Source organism: Amphiprion ocellaris, chromosome 16 (assembly GCF_022539595.1).
Source record: "Amphiprion ocellaris isolate individual 3 ecotype Okinawa chromosome 16, ASM2253959v1, whole genome shotgun sequence".
NCBI lineage: Eukaryota > Metazoa > Chordata > Actinopteri > Pomacentridae > Amphiprion > Amphiprion ocellaris.
The window spans coordinates 14,424,220-14,444,653 of record NC_072781.1 but is presented as its reverse complement, the minus strand read 5'-3'; the positions used below and the strand labels follow the sequence as shown (position 1 = coordinate 14,444,653).

Below are 20,434 nucleotides of genomic sequence, written 5' to 3'. Positions count from 1 at the left end.
AATGCTCCCTTTCTCTCGGTTCGGGTCAGCCATTTTGTTTGCCAGCAATTTGTTGATTAGATTTTTTTGCATCCAGTGTTTAATTTATGTGCCAGCCAACAGACGTATCAAAGTTAGACTTAAAGAAAATCAAGCAACAGTCAATTCTCAGCGTTTTCATTCCCAGTTAAAAGCCTGTCAGACTGATTATATGCCATCCTGACATCAGTACATTATTTAGTTTCAGTTTGTTTGTGTGCTAGCATGTACCAAACATCACAGCCTCCAAATGGTCTCTAGAAGCTGTTGTCTTCTCTATTAGGGAGCCAACAGATGTGGAGTATGACTGCAGTTCTAATTACTGAAAAAGACAAGTGTGGGGGATAATTACACAGTGGAAGTGAGGCAGAAAACAGAGTCCAGGGCCAAAGCTCTGATCTGAGACGAGAGACAACTCTCGCTGCCCATCACCATATGCAGCCCAAACTGCATCAGCACAAATACTGCTCTCACAAAGAAAAAAACCTGTTTTAAGAGCAAACAGAGCTCCTGTGCCTTACTGAAAACAATCCAACATAAGCACTATTCATGAAAGCAAATGATATAGCAGTCTGTATTATACTTAGATAATTACAAAATGCTTGGAGGCTGATGTTTTTTACAGAATGATTTAATACAGGCTGCACAGTGACTCGCTTTGCAGCTGGAATATCCCCAATCCATGTCCCGGCCTGTGCCTAGGATCTCTCTACATGTTCTCCCCGTGCACACGTGGGTTTTCTCCAGATGCTCCTCCCACAGTCCAAAAATATGCTGAGGTTAATTGATAATTCTAAATTGTCCGTAGGTGTGAATGTGAGTGTGATTGTTTGTCTCTATGTGTAGCTCTGTGATAGACTGGTGACCTGTCCAGAGTGTCCCCTGCCTTCGCCATATAGTCAGCTGGGATAGGCTCCAGCTCCCCATAATGAGGATTAAGTAGTGTATAGATAATGGATGGATGGATGATTTAATACACCTGCATCTCTGTATCTGCATATAAGGGAAAATGTCAGGTAAAGCATTCTGCAATGTCCTTTTATTTATGAAGTCACTGTTCAGCTTGAAGCGATATGCAGCAGATGCCTCAAAAATAGACTGTAAACAACACTTTCAAACTAGCAGTTCCTGTTTAACACATTTAGGCTGGTACATACAATGCACTGACAAAAACATGCAAATAAAAGATAACATAACATATATTAGAAAGCACATGCAAATAAAAATGTGTCCTATACCTCTAAAACTTTACTTTAAAACATACATATTCCAAAGGATAATTCTCATGCTGTCCCTGTATGACACGGCTTCATTTTTAGTGTTTATTCTTTTTGTAAGCCGCACCCACGAGACAACAAGACGGCAGGCCTTGGCCTTAATTGCAGGATTAAACATCTGCTTTGCCTATTGCTGAGTAGCCTCACTTTGTAAGTAAGCTCACTAAGTGGTGAGATATTATTTAATTAGCTGCATATCTTATGGAAATGATACTGTACAATAAAAATTCATCTGGAGAAGATCAAGAGGAAGAACGATCCCCCGAAATAAACACGCCACATGTGTTGTCGAGGTGAGAGAGAGAGTTTTTGTCGTGCGGCACAGCTCCTGCCTTTACAATTTATATACAGCTCTGCCTCCCCCTTATCAACAGGCAATGTAGGAAGACCATAAGAGAGCTGTGCTGTCCTCTATCTCACACCAATACCACGTATCTACAAACAAATAAATATATAAACACAGGAAAAAAAAGGAATGTGCGTGGGTATGCATTGTATTTCTACACTGTGTTGCAAAATACATGCTAATATTAGCTTGCACTTAGGTGTTAGGCAGGCGTGTTTTTATCAGCCCCTGCCAGCAGGCCCGAGGCTCTAAGAGATGGAAGGAGCAATGAGGAAGGTGAAATCCCACACAATCCTATTAGAGTGGATTAGGGGGCAGCTTTTTTTCTGTTGCCATTCTGCTGCAGGTGAGCAATTGTAAATTGCAAAGAAAGAATAGTTATGACATGGCTGGCTCTTAGGGGGGCCTCCTATTGTGACACGGGGCAGCCATTCGCTTTTTAAACCTTTTATTTTTTCGGGACTATCATTAAGCCAACATACATGATAATAAAGTTGTTAGGTAATAATTTGTAAGCTAAGAATAATTATAACACTGTCAATCAAACCACCCACATAGGAAGATGAGGATGGAGGGTTTTTTTCCCCCTCCCAAAACAGTTGTGTGAAATTTAAGTAGAGGCCTGTTATCGATCGGATGATCAATGGCAATCATACATTTTCGTCTTTTGCAAGCTGGCTTTCACAGAAACCCATCCTCTGTGGCCTCCCCTGTGGTTGAGGTTATCAGGTTGAAAGATTCCACCCTCATCCTCGTTTTTTTTCTCCCAATGACCTTTCCAAGAACCAATTAGTCCATTATTATGGAAGTTTTCACTTTACAGTTGAAACTACTGTACGCCATTACATTTTCATACCTTCCAAGTGCATACTTATCTTTATGACCCATTTTAAATTGGAACTAGTGATATGTTAGACTAAATCAATGAAACCTTCCCCAATGTGCAGATCTGCATATCGCTTAGACGACCCGCATTCACACTTGGTTGTGACAGTGATTCAAAGTGATCAAAGAGATGAAAGACGATTTGGTAGAGTCTTGCTCTTTGTGTGTGCAGCAAACTTGTGTGCATTTCTTAGCGAGTGTGCATGAGTGTGTGTGTGCATCTCCACAGGCTTGACTGGCTGAGATAGCTCCTGCCTCATTATGATGACAGAGAATGAGGCTTCTCTGGGGTGATTGAACTCAATTCAGATTAGATAAAAAAAAAAAGAAAAAAGTGGGCTTTTGCATACTTGATATATATAGATATATATATACACACACACACACACACACACACACACACACACACACACACACACACATATATATAACGTGTTGTTTTGTCACTTCTATGGGAAACTGAGATGCTTTTAGAGAATAAATCAGAATGGACTGTGGAGAACTATTTAAACAATTTCTTGTCTATAACACCTTGACCTGCAGTACAGCTGCAGCACTCTTCCACAGCCCTTCAAACAAGCAAAATCTGTCCATGAGAATCATTCATTTTTCAATTAATCTAAGGATACTCATGCTTTTTTTCTGAATCTGGTGTAGCATGTTAGTGCTACAGTGACATACCATTACAGATTATAGCATTAACAGATATGTAAAATCAACACTGCATACTGTAAAATCAAAGATTTTACTGGATCTTCATACTTTAGTTTTCCATTTCTATGAAAAAAAAGGTCAGTTGCCTGCACCAAACTCGTAGATGTCACATGTTTAAAACACTAGCAAGTAACCAGACAACTACTCATTTGAAGTCTTTTTTTAAAAAAGTAAAACTACCTTCAGAGAAAGAAAGCCAGAGGAGTAAACAGACAGGATGAACAAGTAAAAACGAGGTATGTGATGAAAGAAGATGCTGTTGATGATGAATCACTAAGTGCCTCATGGGTAAAGAGCTTCCTGACTCAAACTCATCCAGGACCGATGCATGTGAGGGGAGCAGACATCCCCTTGAGTCAAAGGAGGGGGGCTCTTTTTCTCTCTCTCTTCCCATCTTCCAAGTCTCTAATCCGAAACCGGACACATTACTCAGCCGACCTCTCTCTGCCCACCGCACGCACAGTCAGGTCTCATTTCCCTTCATGCCAACCATAGCCTGGTCACCACCGAAACCACACAGACCACTGCAGGCACAAAAGGCTGCCCACTCTGTCTGCTTGGATGGACTCTGTAGACTAGCGAGGGAGCTGGGGGTGGGTTAGACAAGAAGAGATGAAGTGCAGAGAGGAGGAAGGAAGGAAGTTGGGGAGGAGGAGAGCAGGCGATTATAAGATGCCAGTAGGTTAAAGACCTGAAGCAGGCACAAATTAAAAAAAAGAGGGTGTTTGTGTTCTCATACATCAGAAGAAGAGGAGAATGAAATGACTGCAATCTTCACTCTCTCATTCGTGGGTCAATAACTGCCTGTGCTCCCTCTAGAGCAGAGGAACATGTACTCAGATCCGTATCAGGGCAGCTATCATCTCCGCTGCCTCACAGAAGCAAAGATACTGTCATCCCCACACTATCGCGGAATGACATCAGCTCAGAGACATGGGAGTAATTATATTATACAAGCCCAAAACACACCGGCAGCAAGGCAACACCAGAGACCATCAACTTTCTCCCTCCTCTGTCTTTTATCGTTCCCTCCTTTTTTCTTTCTTTACTCTTCATCTCTGTTGTTCTTCACTCCCTGTCTTCTTTAGTTTCTTCCCTCTGTCTTCCCCCACTCATCTTTTCTCTGCAGCAGCGCCAGCACCAACGAGCACCGTCTGTAATCCGTTCAACCATTAGCTCTGAAGCTGGAGAGCATTCAAATTGATCATAATCACTTAAATTGCTTCACCGACTTTGATCAAAACCAGCAAGTTTAAAAATACAAAAGGCATTTGTGCAGAAGTTGAAGGAGCAGGTATGAGATGGAGGTCTCTTCTCTCTTCCCTCTGAGGCTTATTGCATAATGATCACGGATGTGGAGTTTGAACCCCCGCTAAACGTATGTGTGATGATTCTGAGAGGACAAATGCAGCAAAGGCAGCAAGTGACAACGTGGCGGCTACATTTTGCTCAGACAGTGGGACTTGTCATATCACTTCGTATCACTGACTTCTGCACTTGCCAGTATGAGTTTCAAACAGAATATACTGAAATACCTTTCGAATCAATTTCCTCATTAACCACTGATTCATAATTTAGGCTATGAAAAAATCCTATTGATCAGATCATTTCATCTATCCACTCACAATAAATAAGAACAGCAGGTACAAAAGAAAATATGATAACCTAGTTATCCAGTGTATTGACTACAGTGTCTTTCTCTGGGAAAGAAGAGTATCACCTCTGGGAGTCTATCCATGATGAATGGTATGTCTGCTACTCAGAGTTGATATTGTCTGAACCTCATTACTGCTAGCCCTAAACAAACAATGCATCACACTCCAACTCAATTTCATACATCCTGACCATGGTAATTTTCTTTTTCTATCCACATAAATCAATGACAGACATTCAAGTTCAATACAAGGGAAACAAAGGATGTTTTCTCTTACAGTATGCTGATATATATACATCCTGAAATCACTTTCAAGAATTTTGCACTTGCATCCTGACAATGTTTGGGAGATAATGGATGGGTAGTCCACCATGGGGGCTAAATTTAGCTACATACTAAGTGAAAAAAACACATTTTCATGGAGTGGAAACAGAGGCAATTTGCATATAGAACTAACCGTCAGCACTCTATTAGCTTAGTTTGGTCTAATCACTCGAGAATGTTAAATGCACTGTGACAATGACGGTGAAAGGCAGGTACAATTACGTAAGTTTTGCAAATAGGATTAGATTTTAATATTGATGATGACACCAAAAGCTATGAGAGATGGCCACAGAGGGGTGGAGGCCGAGAGAAAGAGAGCAACTGATGATAACATGAGGTCAGTTTCTGCTATTTTAATAGTTTAAAATTGAAAGCTGAAGTGCTAAATCAAATGTGAAGGGCGATGGCTCTTGAATTTACTGAAAAACTTGAGCCTGACATGTTTAATTTCAGCAGTGAATGGACGCCCCTTGTGAAGAACAAGCCCCATGGAAATTAAACCGATTGCAACACAGCTAAGACAACAATGCTGGGGCTTTACAACAGCAGGCTTTGTCCTGAAGCCAGGTACCATGTTGAACAGCATGTCTCCTAGTTTGCATTTCTGCCCCCTCTGTGCTGATCAACCAAAAATTTAATCATGTTACAGAGAAAGCTTCTTCTTCAGGCCCCCGCGAGCTCTCACTCATAGCACAAGAGGTGCAGCCGCAACAGCTATGATATTAAGTCATAGAATCTGCCTGAAAGCACCACATGCCCCCGAGGTCCTTAGGGAGCGCAGGAGGCAAACACAGTATTGTCCGCCCCAGACAGGTCACAGCAGAGTGGCCTAATTGCCTCTCTTGTTGTCTCAGGAGGCTGGCAAACCTCCCATCTCCCTCATCATCACTGAGAAGCACCGACTCCCTCGTTCGAACAGGTTTAACTCTGCTCACTGATCCAGACTCCAGCCTTGTTTCCGAGTTGCTCCCGTGTCCAATAAAAATGTCCTCAAAATGCCAGTGCTACTCTGTAATTCAGTTTTCACTCGCAATTCAATGTGTTGTACTGTAAAACTTAAATATTAGAGAGTCCAGAGCATTACAGTGGAGCTTTGTTGTAGGTTGTTAAACACTGTCTACTCAGTGAAACCCAAGGTATCTCAGCATTACGTCAGCGTTACACCGATAGTGATTACGTCACTCAAAAATGCCTAGGCAGTATATAAAAGCAGAAAAAGGAATATTTTGGTCTTCTAAGTGATGTGCTGCCTAAATATAAAGCATTAATGTCACTCAGAAGTTTGAGTGAAATCCACACAGTCAATCCGAGCATAGACAAGTACAGCAAAAAAAGTGAAAAAAGAAAAAAAAAAACCTGCAGAATTTCTAAAGCCATTATCACACATTCTGTATTGAGGCAAACACACTGCAGTCTGCCACAAATACTTTGCGTGAGAGTTACATAATTCCTCATAGAGTCTTCCTCATTCCTTTTCCCTCTTCACTCTTAATGCTTGTGGCATGAACCCTCTTGCCACACAGGGTAAAGGGGCCTCATCTACACTCCAGGCTGGGCAGGGGCCAGGAGAGGCTCGATACCCTGCAGAGCTGGAGGCAACGCGTCTTTGTCTATTCCAAACACCCAGGGGCAACATGGAGCACCACAACGTTCTAATCCTGTCTAATCTGGACACAGTGGAGCATCTGGAGATAGGGATATGGCTAATCTCAGACATGGAGGGCACTTTGCTGAGACAGAAAAAAAAGGGGATGGGTCTAAGCTGGGCTCGCCCTGTTTTACAGAGCTGCGTGTGGATCTTGGGGGATTCTTAAGTAAAAAAAAAACAGACAATACTCAGTAATATTTCAGGCTTGAATCAAAAGTTATGTATATTGAAGAGTAAACAAAGATTACCAAAAGTTAAGATCAAAAAGTCACTGTATACAGCAACAGTAGTGATGGTAAAAAAAAAAAATTAAAAAAAAATACTTACTGTGCCCTGCTCTTAGAGATGCAGGTGATCTGTGGATAGCAATAGGCACAATATGGTGACGCTTGTTTCCATGGGAGAGGTGAATGTGGTGGAGGCTCTCCACAGCACCTGGTTCTGACCCTGCCACAAAGCCCAGGGCAATGATCCACAAGGCCAGATGGGTGATTGAAGCTGAATTCCGGTTTAGGGGCTCTGCAACGGGCCTCAGGGGAGCAAACTGTGTCCTCCAGCCTCTGAACATCTTCCCTGAGTAGCCAGATGAGGCTTCAGATCAAGGTGGAACTTCAGTGAGCCTTACAGCCCCATACTTCTCACCTTGCCAAATCTCACTATGGCCAGAGACACTCACACAGATCCACAGAGAAAGCAGAAGATGAAAAAAAAAAAAAAGCAAAAGGGACACCACACAAAATGTCGGTTGTGGGAGAGAGCGAGAGATAGAGAGAGAGGAAAAAAAAGATTCCTCTTGCTGTTTTCCACTGAGTTAAGAAATCCGTAGCAGCAGCCAGGTAGATGAAGGAGTATCATAAATCATCACAGGAAAACAATCAAAAACATTCACTCAAGAAATTAGGGCAACCTCAAGCAGCAATGGAGAAATCCAAGCTTGCTCCAATTCCCCTTAGTTCCCTTGTTCTCTCTGTTTCTGTCTTTATCCTTCTGTTAAACCGTCACAAAATTAGAAACATCTTCCCAGCAAAAAATTGTTAATATTCCAAAAAAATTAAAAATAAAAAATTCAATTGCCAGGAAAAGAAGAAAGCCTACTTATGGAGAGACTGAGAGCACCTGTGCAAAGTGGATTTCTTCAGAAAATCAACCCAGACATTATGAGTTTCCCTGCCTTTTCTCCTCCTGTGGTCTCAAAGGATGTCCAGAGGAATGGGACCATAGTTAAATCCGAGTCTCATCTGCATGTGTCGGACAGCTGCAGCAGCGCGCGGTAGACTGCGAGATTGCACCTGTAAGTTGTGCCAAGTAGCGCACCGGTTCCCCATCTAGAGATATCTGCTCTCAGTGAGACCAAGCAATAGCAACGACAGTACCTGAGAGAGCAGCCCTGGGCAGGAACACACACTCACACACAGGCAGCATCGACAACGCCGTTCCAGAAGATGTGCGCAAGAGGAAGAAGGGAGAGAGGAGGAGGAGGACAGAGGGAGGGGGAGCCTCAACAGCCAGCCAGGAAGCAGGAGGGAGAGCTGCTATGCAAATGGGCAGCATTCACATAGCGAATCACTGGAGCCTGAGTGCATTGCAGAGGAAGAGCCTATTTAGGCAGAATAGCAGGAATTGAAGCTATGTCCCCCAGCCCTGATTCCTTTCACAATCTCTCTCTACTCTCCCTGTTCAGTCTTTTTCAATCCACTCTCCTGTGTGGACATTTTTCAGCAGTGAAAAGAGGGGAGAAAAAAAGCCAACGAGTCTGAAGGGGAGGCTAGATTCATTCCAGTTTCTACTTTTATCATCTCATCTCTCAGCATTCCTCTTCTTGCTCCTTTCCCACTTTTGCTTTTGTGTCTTCCTCCTTTTCCTTCACTCTCTTTAATTTTAGGGAAGTTGACTGATAATAGCCTTGTGGATGTGAAAAACTGAAGCCCAGCAGTCCAACTTAATCCTTGCCTCTCCATCGCCCAGGAAACTGTTTCTTTTAGGTTCTCAACCTGCTGGACTCTGCAGTCTATCGTTAGCAGGATTTTACAAGAGTGATGATGCTGCAGCTCATATACTGTAGGCAACTCTCTCTCTCTCTCACTCACTCTCTCTCTCCCTCCCTCTCTCACAAACATATGAACACATACGTGTAAATGCACACACACACATATATGTAAACAAAGCACGCACAGTGCCAGAGCTGGCAGTTGAGAACTGTCCACATAGAGGGTGCTGAATCTGGGCAAGTCTGCCTTGCCTGCTAATAAAAGACCATTTCTCACAAGAGAGGGAAGGCTGATCGCAGACTCAGTGTGCAGCGGGGTTACAGGAATGTAGAGAACATGTGGACATAAAAGCCCTGCTGATAAACACAATCCGGTTCAGCTGGGAAGTGTGCTCAGTGTTCAGAGTTCAGGACTGGAGAGCACAAGGCTCAGCTGCAATGTGCCTGCTTCTGTTTGCACACTGGCCATTCAATATCCTCCCCTTCGAAACGCTGTGTTCTAGGCTGAGGGAATAAAAAAAAAAACTGTAAGCACTGTTGAGCTGATCTTTACGGTTTACAGGGAATACAGAGGCATTTCATGCCCAAAGAAAGCCAACTTAGCTGGTGTGACACAGAGGATAATATGTCCTTCTCCATTTTCTTTCTCAGTTGACTGTTCACAGAAGCTTCAAGGAAAGCACGAACCAAACAAACGAACATTAATGATGAACATTTCAAATGATTTATTTTGAGTACAAATACCAGTAGAGAATTGAAGGCTCAGTTCTAAAGGCATGGTTGCTGTAATCTGAATTTGAATGCAGAAAGAAAGATGAGAGCTGACACTTTATTGTTACAAAATGAGCATAACCAGTAAGATGACTATAATCTGCCATCTGGCAGGAGGACAGATGAGGATACCTATTATTTCTTTCTTGTATCTGGTACTGTGTTCCTATACTGCAGTAAAAAGCAAGTACAAACCAGATGCTGCAGACATTAGACAACTGTGTTGCTCTCACCTTGTAGAATCTCAATAACTTGGTGCAGCCACCTGGTGCTAAAAAGTCAGCAGCATGGAACCACAGCTCTGTTCTCATTTGCAATGGTGAAAAGGAATGTTCCTGTTGAATGTGTTTACACTTTTATAATTATCAGCAGTGCAATCTGCATAATTACACCTAATAAGGCAATCTATCAGGGCTGCTTGCCAAGGACAACAACCTGACTTACTATGTCCTCAACTGTAAAGTTTTACAGACAAAAGGAGACTTTAACTGATAAAGCTTAATATCAGGGGACATACAAGTGCAATGTGTGCAAGCGATCACATTATCTTGAAGCTTGCCCTGTTTTTTTAGTGGTTAGTATTACAACACCTAAAGTTAATGACATCAGCAGAGAGGTGATACTTTCATCAGGTTTACCATTACTTACTTGTTCATTTGTGCCCCCAAGTGGCGGAAATATAAATTGCAGAGAAGGTGTTCAGGTTGATCAAAAAGCCAGCCGTTTATGCTTTATATATCCAAGAAAACTGAAGAATGTTAGTATTCAGCATGGTTAAATAATATAACTATTGTTAAAAGCCTCACTACTGTATCATATTATTCCAAATATCCAAACTGTAAAAGAAGACAATGAGTTGTAATTTGATGTGCTGATCAATTCTTATAAGATAACCTGGAATAGGGATTCAGGATGAACCCCTTCGCTCTTATTGTTGTCCCTGACAAATTGAATAACTCAAGTATAAGAAGGGGGGAAAAACAGAGGCTGTGTATATAGCTTCAGGGAAAACATTCACAACTAAATTCCTTCTGCTTGTATAAAAGCAAACACCTGGGACCATGATATAAACTAATTTCAGCACAGTTACAGATCTCAGCTGCTTTAACCAGATGATTGTAGAGCGTTGGCCACAAAATGAGAAAATCCTTTTCAACAAGTAAACTTTCCCCATTAAAGAGCGTTTGTTGATTTCTTATTGTGTTCTCATTCCAGTCCCTGTTAGTGAGATGTCTTCTTGACAGAGAGCCAAAAACAGCTTGTCTTTGTTTCAATTTAAGACCCAAAGGATTGTGTCTCTGATGCATGTGATGCTTTGAGCACATTTCCCCTTTTGGATCTACATGTTTTTCTTTGTTTATTTTAAAGGCATGGAGAGGTATCTGAAAAGCAAACACGAAAAAAAAATCCCGAGAAATCTTTCGAAAGGTGTGGCCGACTTTTTCGCCCCCTAAACTGAGTGATCAGTGAGCGGCGGAGAAATTAGTCTCAGATGTAACAATCCCTCAGAGAGCAAAAAAAAATAAAAAAGAATTCAAAACTATAAAAGGACAAGACTAGTCTCTGTTACTCACTCAAGACAGAAACCACAGTGGACTGAGCTGATGAGATGATTTTTGGAGGACTGGAGGAAAACTGGAGACGGAGCAGCAGATGGGTGGTCTAAGAGCACCTGACCCGACTGGAGCAAGGTCTTTAAATCAGTTAAAGAGCCATCAAGCGACACTTTATCACACATGGAGAGACTCTTTAGAGAGGGGCAGACACTTAGGGCCACTTTGACAGTGATGCTTCTCCGCTTCAAGAGCCACTATTGTGTTTACTGTTGCCAATATGGGAAACTAGCCTACATTGAATTCTGCATTATTTCAATTAACACACTCAGTGTAATATTTAAAGGTGTAGGATCACAACACCTCCGCGGCTGTTTTCTAAGCAGGTGCAGTTTAGTGCATTAGATGCTTTTGTTGACTCTGAATAAATCAAGCATGCAGACCAAGTCAAGCGTGAACCAGGTATACCTGTTGTGTGCTGGAGTGACACATCTGTGTCAGGCTCAGCAACATATGCGTCCCTATGAATGAGAGCATTTGGAGGCCTGTATCTCTGGGGAATACTGTATACTGCTATGGAGAATGTATTGTAGTAAGCATAGTGTATTAATAGCTGGGAAAGATTCCTGGTATGTCTATCTGATCAGCTGAGCAATTTAAAAGCTAGAAGTCAATCTTTTCAAGGATATAAAGCAGCAGTGACCAAAAGAGCAACCAATTATGGTTGGTTGCAATCAGATTTGTAGTTTGATGCACACAAGTGAACAACCAATGTGGCAGACAGCTGTAAAAGCTACATCAACCGTGCTTTTCAAAGACATAGGTATTCAACACTAATATTCCCTGTCAAACACTGACATGCAATATTAAACCTGAGCTCTTTACACAACTGAGGGTTTTCTGTGAATATCAAACGTGTCATTACTCATCCAAACAGGCATCGCAAACACTGCAGAGAGAGACAGAGGCGGACACAATGCACTGATGATAATGTGTGCAAGTGTACGGAAATAGAAAAACAGTGCCGCCTTAGTCATCCTGAGATGTGACATGATAAGAACAGACAGATACAGGGAGTAAACACTCAATACAAACACACAAGCTGTACAGTGTTTCAACACAGAGGGAGGCCAGAATGTCAATACTGTTTGTGTTAGCAGAGGATATTACATCAGGGTGCCTGTCTTTAGATTACTCTACTACATCAGTTAGCATGAGTGGTGTAAACTCTGACCTCCACAGGTCAAAAAAAGTCATCAACTTGATAGTTTCCAATTCGTCTGCACCCCAGCGTCTCTTGCTGTGCTGCAAAGCCCTGTCAGGTTTAAATGATGACTGTAGCCATGACTACTCATCATTAAGTGATTAGCTCTTTCTATGAATAGCTATCTCTCATGCATGTTCTGTTGTTGCACAGTCTATGATTATTATATTAAACAAATAGAGCATATACAAGCTAAGAAAAATCTGCAAATGTCACGGTTTATGTAAAATGCAGCAGCCCTTATGCACAACGTAACGATATGCGCTGCACACACTGTTCATTATGCAAGCTGTGAAGGCAACATAAATAACAGCACTCAAGCTGATAAAACAGCCCACTAATAGGAAATAATGCACATTTAGTGTTGTAAAATCAAATCTGCAAATGGCAGTGCATGGTGGTGTAATGGAATGACTTCATTTTCACTTAGAGCAAAACAAAGAAACAAAACTCCACATCAATTCTCATTCATCCTTACACTAATTCTGTCTCAATTGACTTGGACATTATAATGAATTTAATGGAGCTACTAAATGAAGTTAGAAAATGGCTAATTTAAAAACCCTTTTTGATAGCGTTAATAGTGAAAGCTATTTGGCTTGATTTTTGTGTTTACATACTGCAGCGTTTTAATGTGGATATGTCGGTTTAAGGCAGCTGCACTATCTTGAGGTGAACAAGTAAATATGCACCTCTAGCATGTTCAACCTAATGCGGAAATTGCTCTGCACCACAATTTATCATCATAAATGCACAGTGGCATGGTTCTAGTCAAATAATGATACAGTTTTCTCTTCACTTGTTAAGAATACACACATATAAATATGCACAGACCAGACATCACCATGCACACATGCACCCACTGCACAGTGTCCTTTCCATTACCACAACTGGAGCAGGCCCACACTACATATATGGGAGATAAACAGATGGAATTTTGTTTTTCATTGCACATTGAGCTGTTTGTATAGCCAATAGCCTCCTTTTTCTCCTTTCACTCATTGGATTCTGTTGGCAAAGGCATGCTCTGGAATCTGCCTGATGTGACCAACTGGCATTTTTCCCCCTCCTAATGCATAAACGATGCCACAACAGAGTTATTCATTTCCATAAATCCATTTAAATACACATTAAGATCAAGCGCAGAGGAAATAACATTCAAAAATCCTTGTACGTAAGTGCAAATAAAGGTTGTGCGTGTGTGTATGTACACATTTATGCGTGTGCCAGTGAGTGGGTGTGTGTATGTGTGGTGATGATGTGTCTGAGAATGCATAAAACAAATCCTAACTGTCAGTGAGAGAGATAGGGGTCACAGGTCGGCAGCTTTCCGGAGGCTTTCTTTCTATCTCCTCTGACAGTTCCCAAGATGCAGTGGGCCACCGGGGCACTGTGTCTGTCTGTGTCTGTCTGTCTCTCCTGAAATCCGTCCCAAGTAGATCAGCTCCCTTCTCACAGTGCTTCGTTCTGAACAGGTCAAGGGCGGACTGTGTCTCCCTTCAAGAGTCCACAGCCTCTTTGTTAATGAACTACTCAGTTGCACTCCAGCTAACTGGGACAAGAAAGTGAAAAAAAATGTATTTACCTGAATATGAAAGTATTTATGAAGAAACTGTTTCTGCTCTTCTCATATGAAATGTACCCTCTGTTGAATGAGATTCATTTCTTTAGGAGTAAAACGTCAATATGAAGCTTGAAGAAAAAGATCTACTCGCTTCGCTGAGTGCTGCAGTGCATAGATTTTTGTTGTGGTTTTGTCAGTACCATCAGAAATATAGCTCTTTAAATACAAAAGCATTCCGCAGCCACTACTGCTAGTCAAGTAAGAATCTCTGCCTTGTAAAAGCATCTCCTTCACACACAAAGTTTAAGAAATGAGCACCACTTCTGCTCCAGTTCTTTTCCAGTATTCTATCTTCAAAATGCACTTTTAACTCTATTGTACCTCGACAACATAACATATAAGGTCATATGAAGGATTTCAGGTGTCTACTGTATGTGTGTTTTTCAGTTCTACCTTGGTTTGGAATTATTAAAAATACATGAAACAAGAAACATGAACCAAATGAAAAAGATCAACCCTTAAAGACAAATAAGGGCAGCTGGATGGTCTCTTGTGGCAGTCATCTTCATGACACATAGAGTGCAGAAGGTCTGGGAGGTGAAGCTGTAGAAACAACTTTAGTAGAACTCCAATGGAAGAAACAAAGCTGAGGAGGTTTTGAAATGGCTGATATTTTCTGAAATTTAAAGGTGAAGCAAGTTTTACAGGAGCAGCTGAATATGAGTGTTAAAGGTCAATAGGGTGTTAAATTCCAGTGATGAGCACACTTAGCAACACACATATTGCAGCTACTGGGCAAATAAAGCAGGCTGTATAGGGATTATAGCATTAAAGGTTCCATATTATACCTATTTCTAGCATGTTATTGTTAGTCCCACATGAAGAATAAAAATTAGGAGATGGTCTCTACTGATAATTTGTGGACACGCTCTAAATATATACCGGGGAAACATAATCATGTTTACAAACTATGAAAACTGGATTTTGCACAATACAGCCCTTTTAAGGATCCATAGTGATGATCTCTGCAATGGCATCCGTTATCTCTGTGTTTCTTTTTACCACAGTTGGCTTTTGGGCCTAGGGTCTGCTGTGTAGCTTTGAATGTGGTGAAAGATATGAACGACTGTTCTCATATTAGTTACTTTTTAAAAATTTTTATTTGAACTATTCAGATATGTGTAACATTGCTGTTTAAACGACAGGTAAAAAGTAGCTTCATCATAGCAACTGGACAACAGACACTGGATAAGATAAGTTTGCCATCTAGTATGGTCCCGTCTTTTCATGTTGTCAAACCATAACTTATTACTGACATCATTCAGGTAAGTTTTAATGCTTGTTGTGCCAAGCTGGTAAGACAGCTTCAAACTATATATATATATATATACGGCACGCTGACTTTGTCTAGTCATTACTCAATTTAAAGTGTTTCCACACAGCTAAGGCCTTCAACGTTTTGTCTAGCCTTTTTTTCTCACAGCAAACTGAAGCATAGTGTTCATTGCTAGAAAGAAGGATGTCAGGCACCCAAGCCGAATGAAGCTGCAGTGCAGATAAAAATGTAAATAAAGAAGACGAACGAGCTGAATATGCCAGCTTTTATCTGCCAAAAAGGTGAACTTTTGGCAGTGTAATTGCCCAAATTAAAGCCAAATGTACTGCTTTTACAGAGAAAAGTCCAGTAAGCATTTGGAATATACTTTAAATTTAAATTATTTCGCAAAAATACATAACTTGAGTCAAGAGAAGCTGTAATGACAGGGCACGCTTGCCACCAAATGCAAGCAACAAATCCAATGGGAAGCAGAGCCAGTGCTGACCTTTCCAGGGTATGCGGAGCCATTCATGTCTGAGCGAAGACTTGGTGTCGGAACAGCCGATGGCTTAAAGCAAAGCATGCAATGTTTATTTGTGGAAAAAAAGCGTCACATACAAAACGTGTGAGGCTGTGACTCCATTTGTCTGCATACACTAGCACTGCAGAATTCATTTATTTCCTTGTACCGACAACAAAAATGGAGATTTAGAGTTGGCCTCACGCCACCTCTGAATTTTAGTACACATAATATCTGGAGGTGCATTCCACATGCTCCACTACATTGCAAATACTACTAGCACTGAATCAGCTACAACTGGTTGACAATAATAGACTAAGCCTTTATGTTTTACATATATGCACATCACAATAAAGTCTAAAAGATGCAAAGATCTGTTGTACTAAATAATTTTTGACCAACTTTTACTACAGTGTCTCATTTCTAGTGAGGCGGCAGAACCCAAAAACCCAATATCCTGTCTAAAATATATTTGAAGGCCATTAAGCAGGTTTCCTCTCTAAACCATTCAGTGAAGACAGCTCTATCGCTGGTATTCACTTTAGCAGGCAGTGACTGATGTGTGTGTGCTCTCCAGCCTTGCCGTCTACAGATAAGACAGGATTTGATTAGTGCCACACATAAAATCTGTCCTTTATGCATTAAACCTTTAGAAGCTAGTTGAGTTCAAGGACAGTTCAGATGGGTAGGTTCTTTTGACCACATCCTAGAGATAGACAGAAGCACCTGCATGACTTTTGCATGTATGGCTGATATTACTTAAAGCTCAAAGCTAAACAATTGTTGGCTATGCAGACTGGCTGGTAAGTACTACTAGAGACAGCTCTGTTCATTTTACACATTCTAGAGGCTTTTGAGCAAAACATACATATAATGCTAATTTGTTTAAAAAAAAAAATTTAAAAAAAAGAGGAAAAGATCTGGAAACTGGATGATTGTTTGCAGAAGGACCCACTGTGGAACGAACACAGTTGAAATGGAAAAGACGCTTGCTGCGGTGACACCGTTTTTCAGCTTGTCATGTCAAACTTTAACATTAAAAGCAACAAAGCAAAATATTCACTCCTGGCACACAGTGGCTCCATCTAACCACATACAAATTCCCCTGCCGTTTAGCAAGCAACACACAGGCTGACCAAGTTTAGGAAATTGGACAATAATTAGATTCTTTCATATTCATCATATAGCATGTTCTCTGTGCCTCCCCTGTTTCACTTGTGATCTGTGGTCACAGTTGGAGCTCTCTAATGCACAACCACTTGCTCCACAGGTTGCGGAGGACATAATCGGTTTGCCATTAAGCCAATAATGATAGGAAGCCAGGAGCACTTTGGCTCATTTAGAACTAAAGCTAACATGCATGAATATTAATCTATGTTTTCTAAGTTGTAATGCTAGAGTGAAATGGTGATTTATATAACGAGGAAAATATTTCTCAATCAGGTAAATTTTAAATGCATCTGTACATATATCCATTAGCATCCGTGTATGCAATAAAAAAATCACTTTCCTCTTCAATTAAATGACATCTGAGAGTGAGATTGTTTACAAATGTCATCAGAAACCATCAAAAGTTTTAAAATAGTTAAGCACAAGTAAGAAACATTTTTTTTTCAACGACATTTTAGATTCTTCCCACAGTTCTCCTGAGCGTCATGTTCAATAACCCCTCTTTATGAGAGGAGGGAATATTCACAGTGTCAGTGTATCACCCAGCAGGATAGTTTAGCTGGTACTCTATATCAACACTTTAATTAGTATTGTGTTGTGGAGAAACAACAGCTTCTTATTTTCTGTCAACATGCCCCTCCGGGCTACCAATTAATAAAAAACACCTCAAAGATTAGGTTCTCACCACTGCACTGCAATGAGTTCTCGATGAGATTCTGATTATAGCAGAGATCACAATGAAGACGACTGAAAATGTGCAATGCTTTGTGCTCAAGTATAATGTGACCACACACCGTTGGCTGACACAAAAATAATGCTCAAAAAGACTTGTAATAGACAAGCACAAGACAAGTTCCCTCCAGCACACACACCACAACTCTGTCACACCATATGAACAGCAGCATGAGCTTAAGAAGCAGCCCCACATACAAGTCAGACACTGCTGTTCCTCCATACTAATGCCACCGTGCCAGCATGAAGCTACATCACATAATAACCATGTGCCATGCGTCCTCACAGCTGTATTCTATGTTTTAGCATCACTCAAGTGAGCTATCAAGCCTCGCATATGTGTGGAAAAAAATTCCAATTCTCCTACAAAGCTAGCTAAAAGATTCTTCTACACTACTTCCTGCCGAGACCTCATTGCTTGGGCAAAGTTACAGGCGTGTTACAGCATCCAGGGTGAGAGGAAAAGAGACCCCGTTTCCATGCCAACAGGCTTCACCCACATATGGCCACTGTTTTCTGGCACAGAAACCCATTTAAATTCAGATACTCAATCAGCACAGAAAATTACTGAAAATAATTAGGCCACAGAGTGACCACTCATATTGAGTTGGAGGTGGAGAGCGAGTGAAAATAATACATGTTTTTTTAAAAGGCACTAAAATAGGACAAAACAATCAAGCATGCTTAAGTCAACCAGCTGCTGATAGCAATCTCGAATAGCAGGCCATCTCAGTATCCATCTGGAAACTGCAGATATGGTATATCTTTAGAAGTAGGTGTAGATCCACAACCTACTATACAGCTGCAGGCGCTGAAACATACTGTTTGATAACTGTGAAAGTGGATCTAGACATAGCATAACTTCAAATAAATGGCTGCTTTCAGTTAAATTCCTGCCTTGTGTGGGAGAGGAGCAAAGCTGAGCCGTTCCCCAAGTCTGACGATGTAAATCTTCAAAAAACAGGTCACAAATATGTACTGTAGAGGAAAGAAACGGCTTAGTAAAGGCAAACAGTGCATTTTCAGCTGTGGATTAACATTAGTGCTCCAGCGAGTATTGTGTGTCTGAGATTGACTGCAGTGATAAACTACAGTGCCTGTGTTCATGTAATGAAGAAATATCACCCAGTACAACAGTAAGGCTCAGTGATGTGTTTTAATAGGTTTTTATACAATAGAGGCTGTGGCACAGAGGAAAAGCTATATCAAGCTTTGGATTACACAGATGCACAGGGTAGTAGGATATTAGGTCGTGTTATTGTTTTTGGTCTGACAGTAAAGAAAACACGGAAACGACAAGTTAATATGGCCACACTACTGTATATCCACAATTATTGTGATTTATTGTTATTTGTACGTAATGGCTGTAACGGCTTGCACGTACAAAAATAACATTTTATCCATTGATAATACATAATAATCATTTGAGTTTACATTTGGAAAGACTTCTGCTGCCTTACAACCGGTCAGTTAAACTATATGTTGGAGGCGCTTTAATTCTTGCAAGCATGCGTGCACATTTGCAGGAAAGGCTACTGGAGTGAATACACAGAAGCACTTACGACTGCTTCTCTCATATCTTGGGGCACAATGGCTGTTCAAAGCTAGGCCAAGCGTTCAATACACATGAAGCCCAAATATTTTCAGACCCATAGATTTGTTTCACTGAGCTGCATTAAAAGAGGATCACATCCAGGGCAAAGTTAACATTACTTCCATGTGACAGCAGGCTGTTTACTCCAGTGCCTCATATCCCTTTGGCCTCACTACTGGACTGGGTGTCCCCTTGTATCGATCGAAAGCAAACTAAGTGGTCTGATCTTTGCATGCCACCACAGAGGACAAAACTGTCTGGAGTACTTCCTTACTGCCTCTGTGTGTGTGTGTGAGAGTATGAGAGTGTGTGTATATGTCTGTAAAATCTGAAGACCAGACAAGCCTGCTCTGAAACACAAGTGCCCTATTTTATCAGGAAAGGAAATTCTAGGAGCATTCCTGAAGATTTACAATAGGCTAAAGTGAGGGCAAATAATCATTAATGTCACTTCTTCATGCTGTTATTGACAAATCTAACAACAAAAATGTTTAGATGCTGGAGAATCCTTGCAAAATTGAACCCGATGCATTGCTATTTAATGTACAACTGTCGCTCTGTACATAAGCTGATGTCATCTTATGAACTTCCTTACATTTCTTAGAATCTAAGCTTCTAGTCTTTTTTAAAATATTTGTTTGAATTTTTACTGTTGTAGACTGACGCAACAAATCAGTGTCAGCATGTGTGTTACATAGTAGCAGCCTTCAGACTACACGAATGGGAAGCAGATAACACAAAGAAGATCCTTTTACTTCTGCATGTGCTTAAGTAAAATCAGAATCATGTCTACTGCAGACAGCGTAGTAGCTACTAAGCCTGGGGCTGAGATGGACTATTCTCAAGGTACAAAGACACAAGAATGAGCATTGACTTAGACACATTAGAAATAAAGTGAGAGGGCCTCGTCTTTGCCCCATGGGCAGAGACAATGGAGACCAAACCCGCACACAACCTCCATTGTTGATACAATATTGACACGGCACTAATAGCTCTGGCTATAAGACGGGGCCGAGGAGCAATCGAGCGAGACAAAAATTGCGTGAAGGCCAGGCATACCCCTCGCCGCAGCCTCTCCACGACCCACTTCAGCTC

The 20,434-nt window shown here is 41.2% G+C and overlaps 1 protein-coding gene across 27 annotated transcripts in view; it reads right to left on the bottom strand.

Moving 5' to 3' along the window:
* The window catches only part of LOC111562983 (neurexin-1a), a 249,785-nt gene that overhangs the window by 92,169 nt on the left and 137,182 nt on the right, over positions 1–20,434 (bottom strand). Inside the window, exon 1 of one of the 27 annotated variants that reach the window (XM_023261842.3) lies at positions 7,194–8,479. The exons of 23 other annotated variants lie outside the window; for them this stretch is intronic. In XM_023261842.3, coding sequence (XP_023117610.1) covers positions 7,194–7,434 — 241 coding nt within the window. In that variant the 5' untranslated portion in view covers positions 7,435–8,479. Of the gene's footprint in view, positions 1–7,193; positions 8,480–20,434 lie in introns of those variants that run through there. 3 more of the 27 variants (XM_023261840.3, XM_023261844.3, XM_023261843.3) reach the window with 3 other exon arrangements.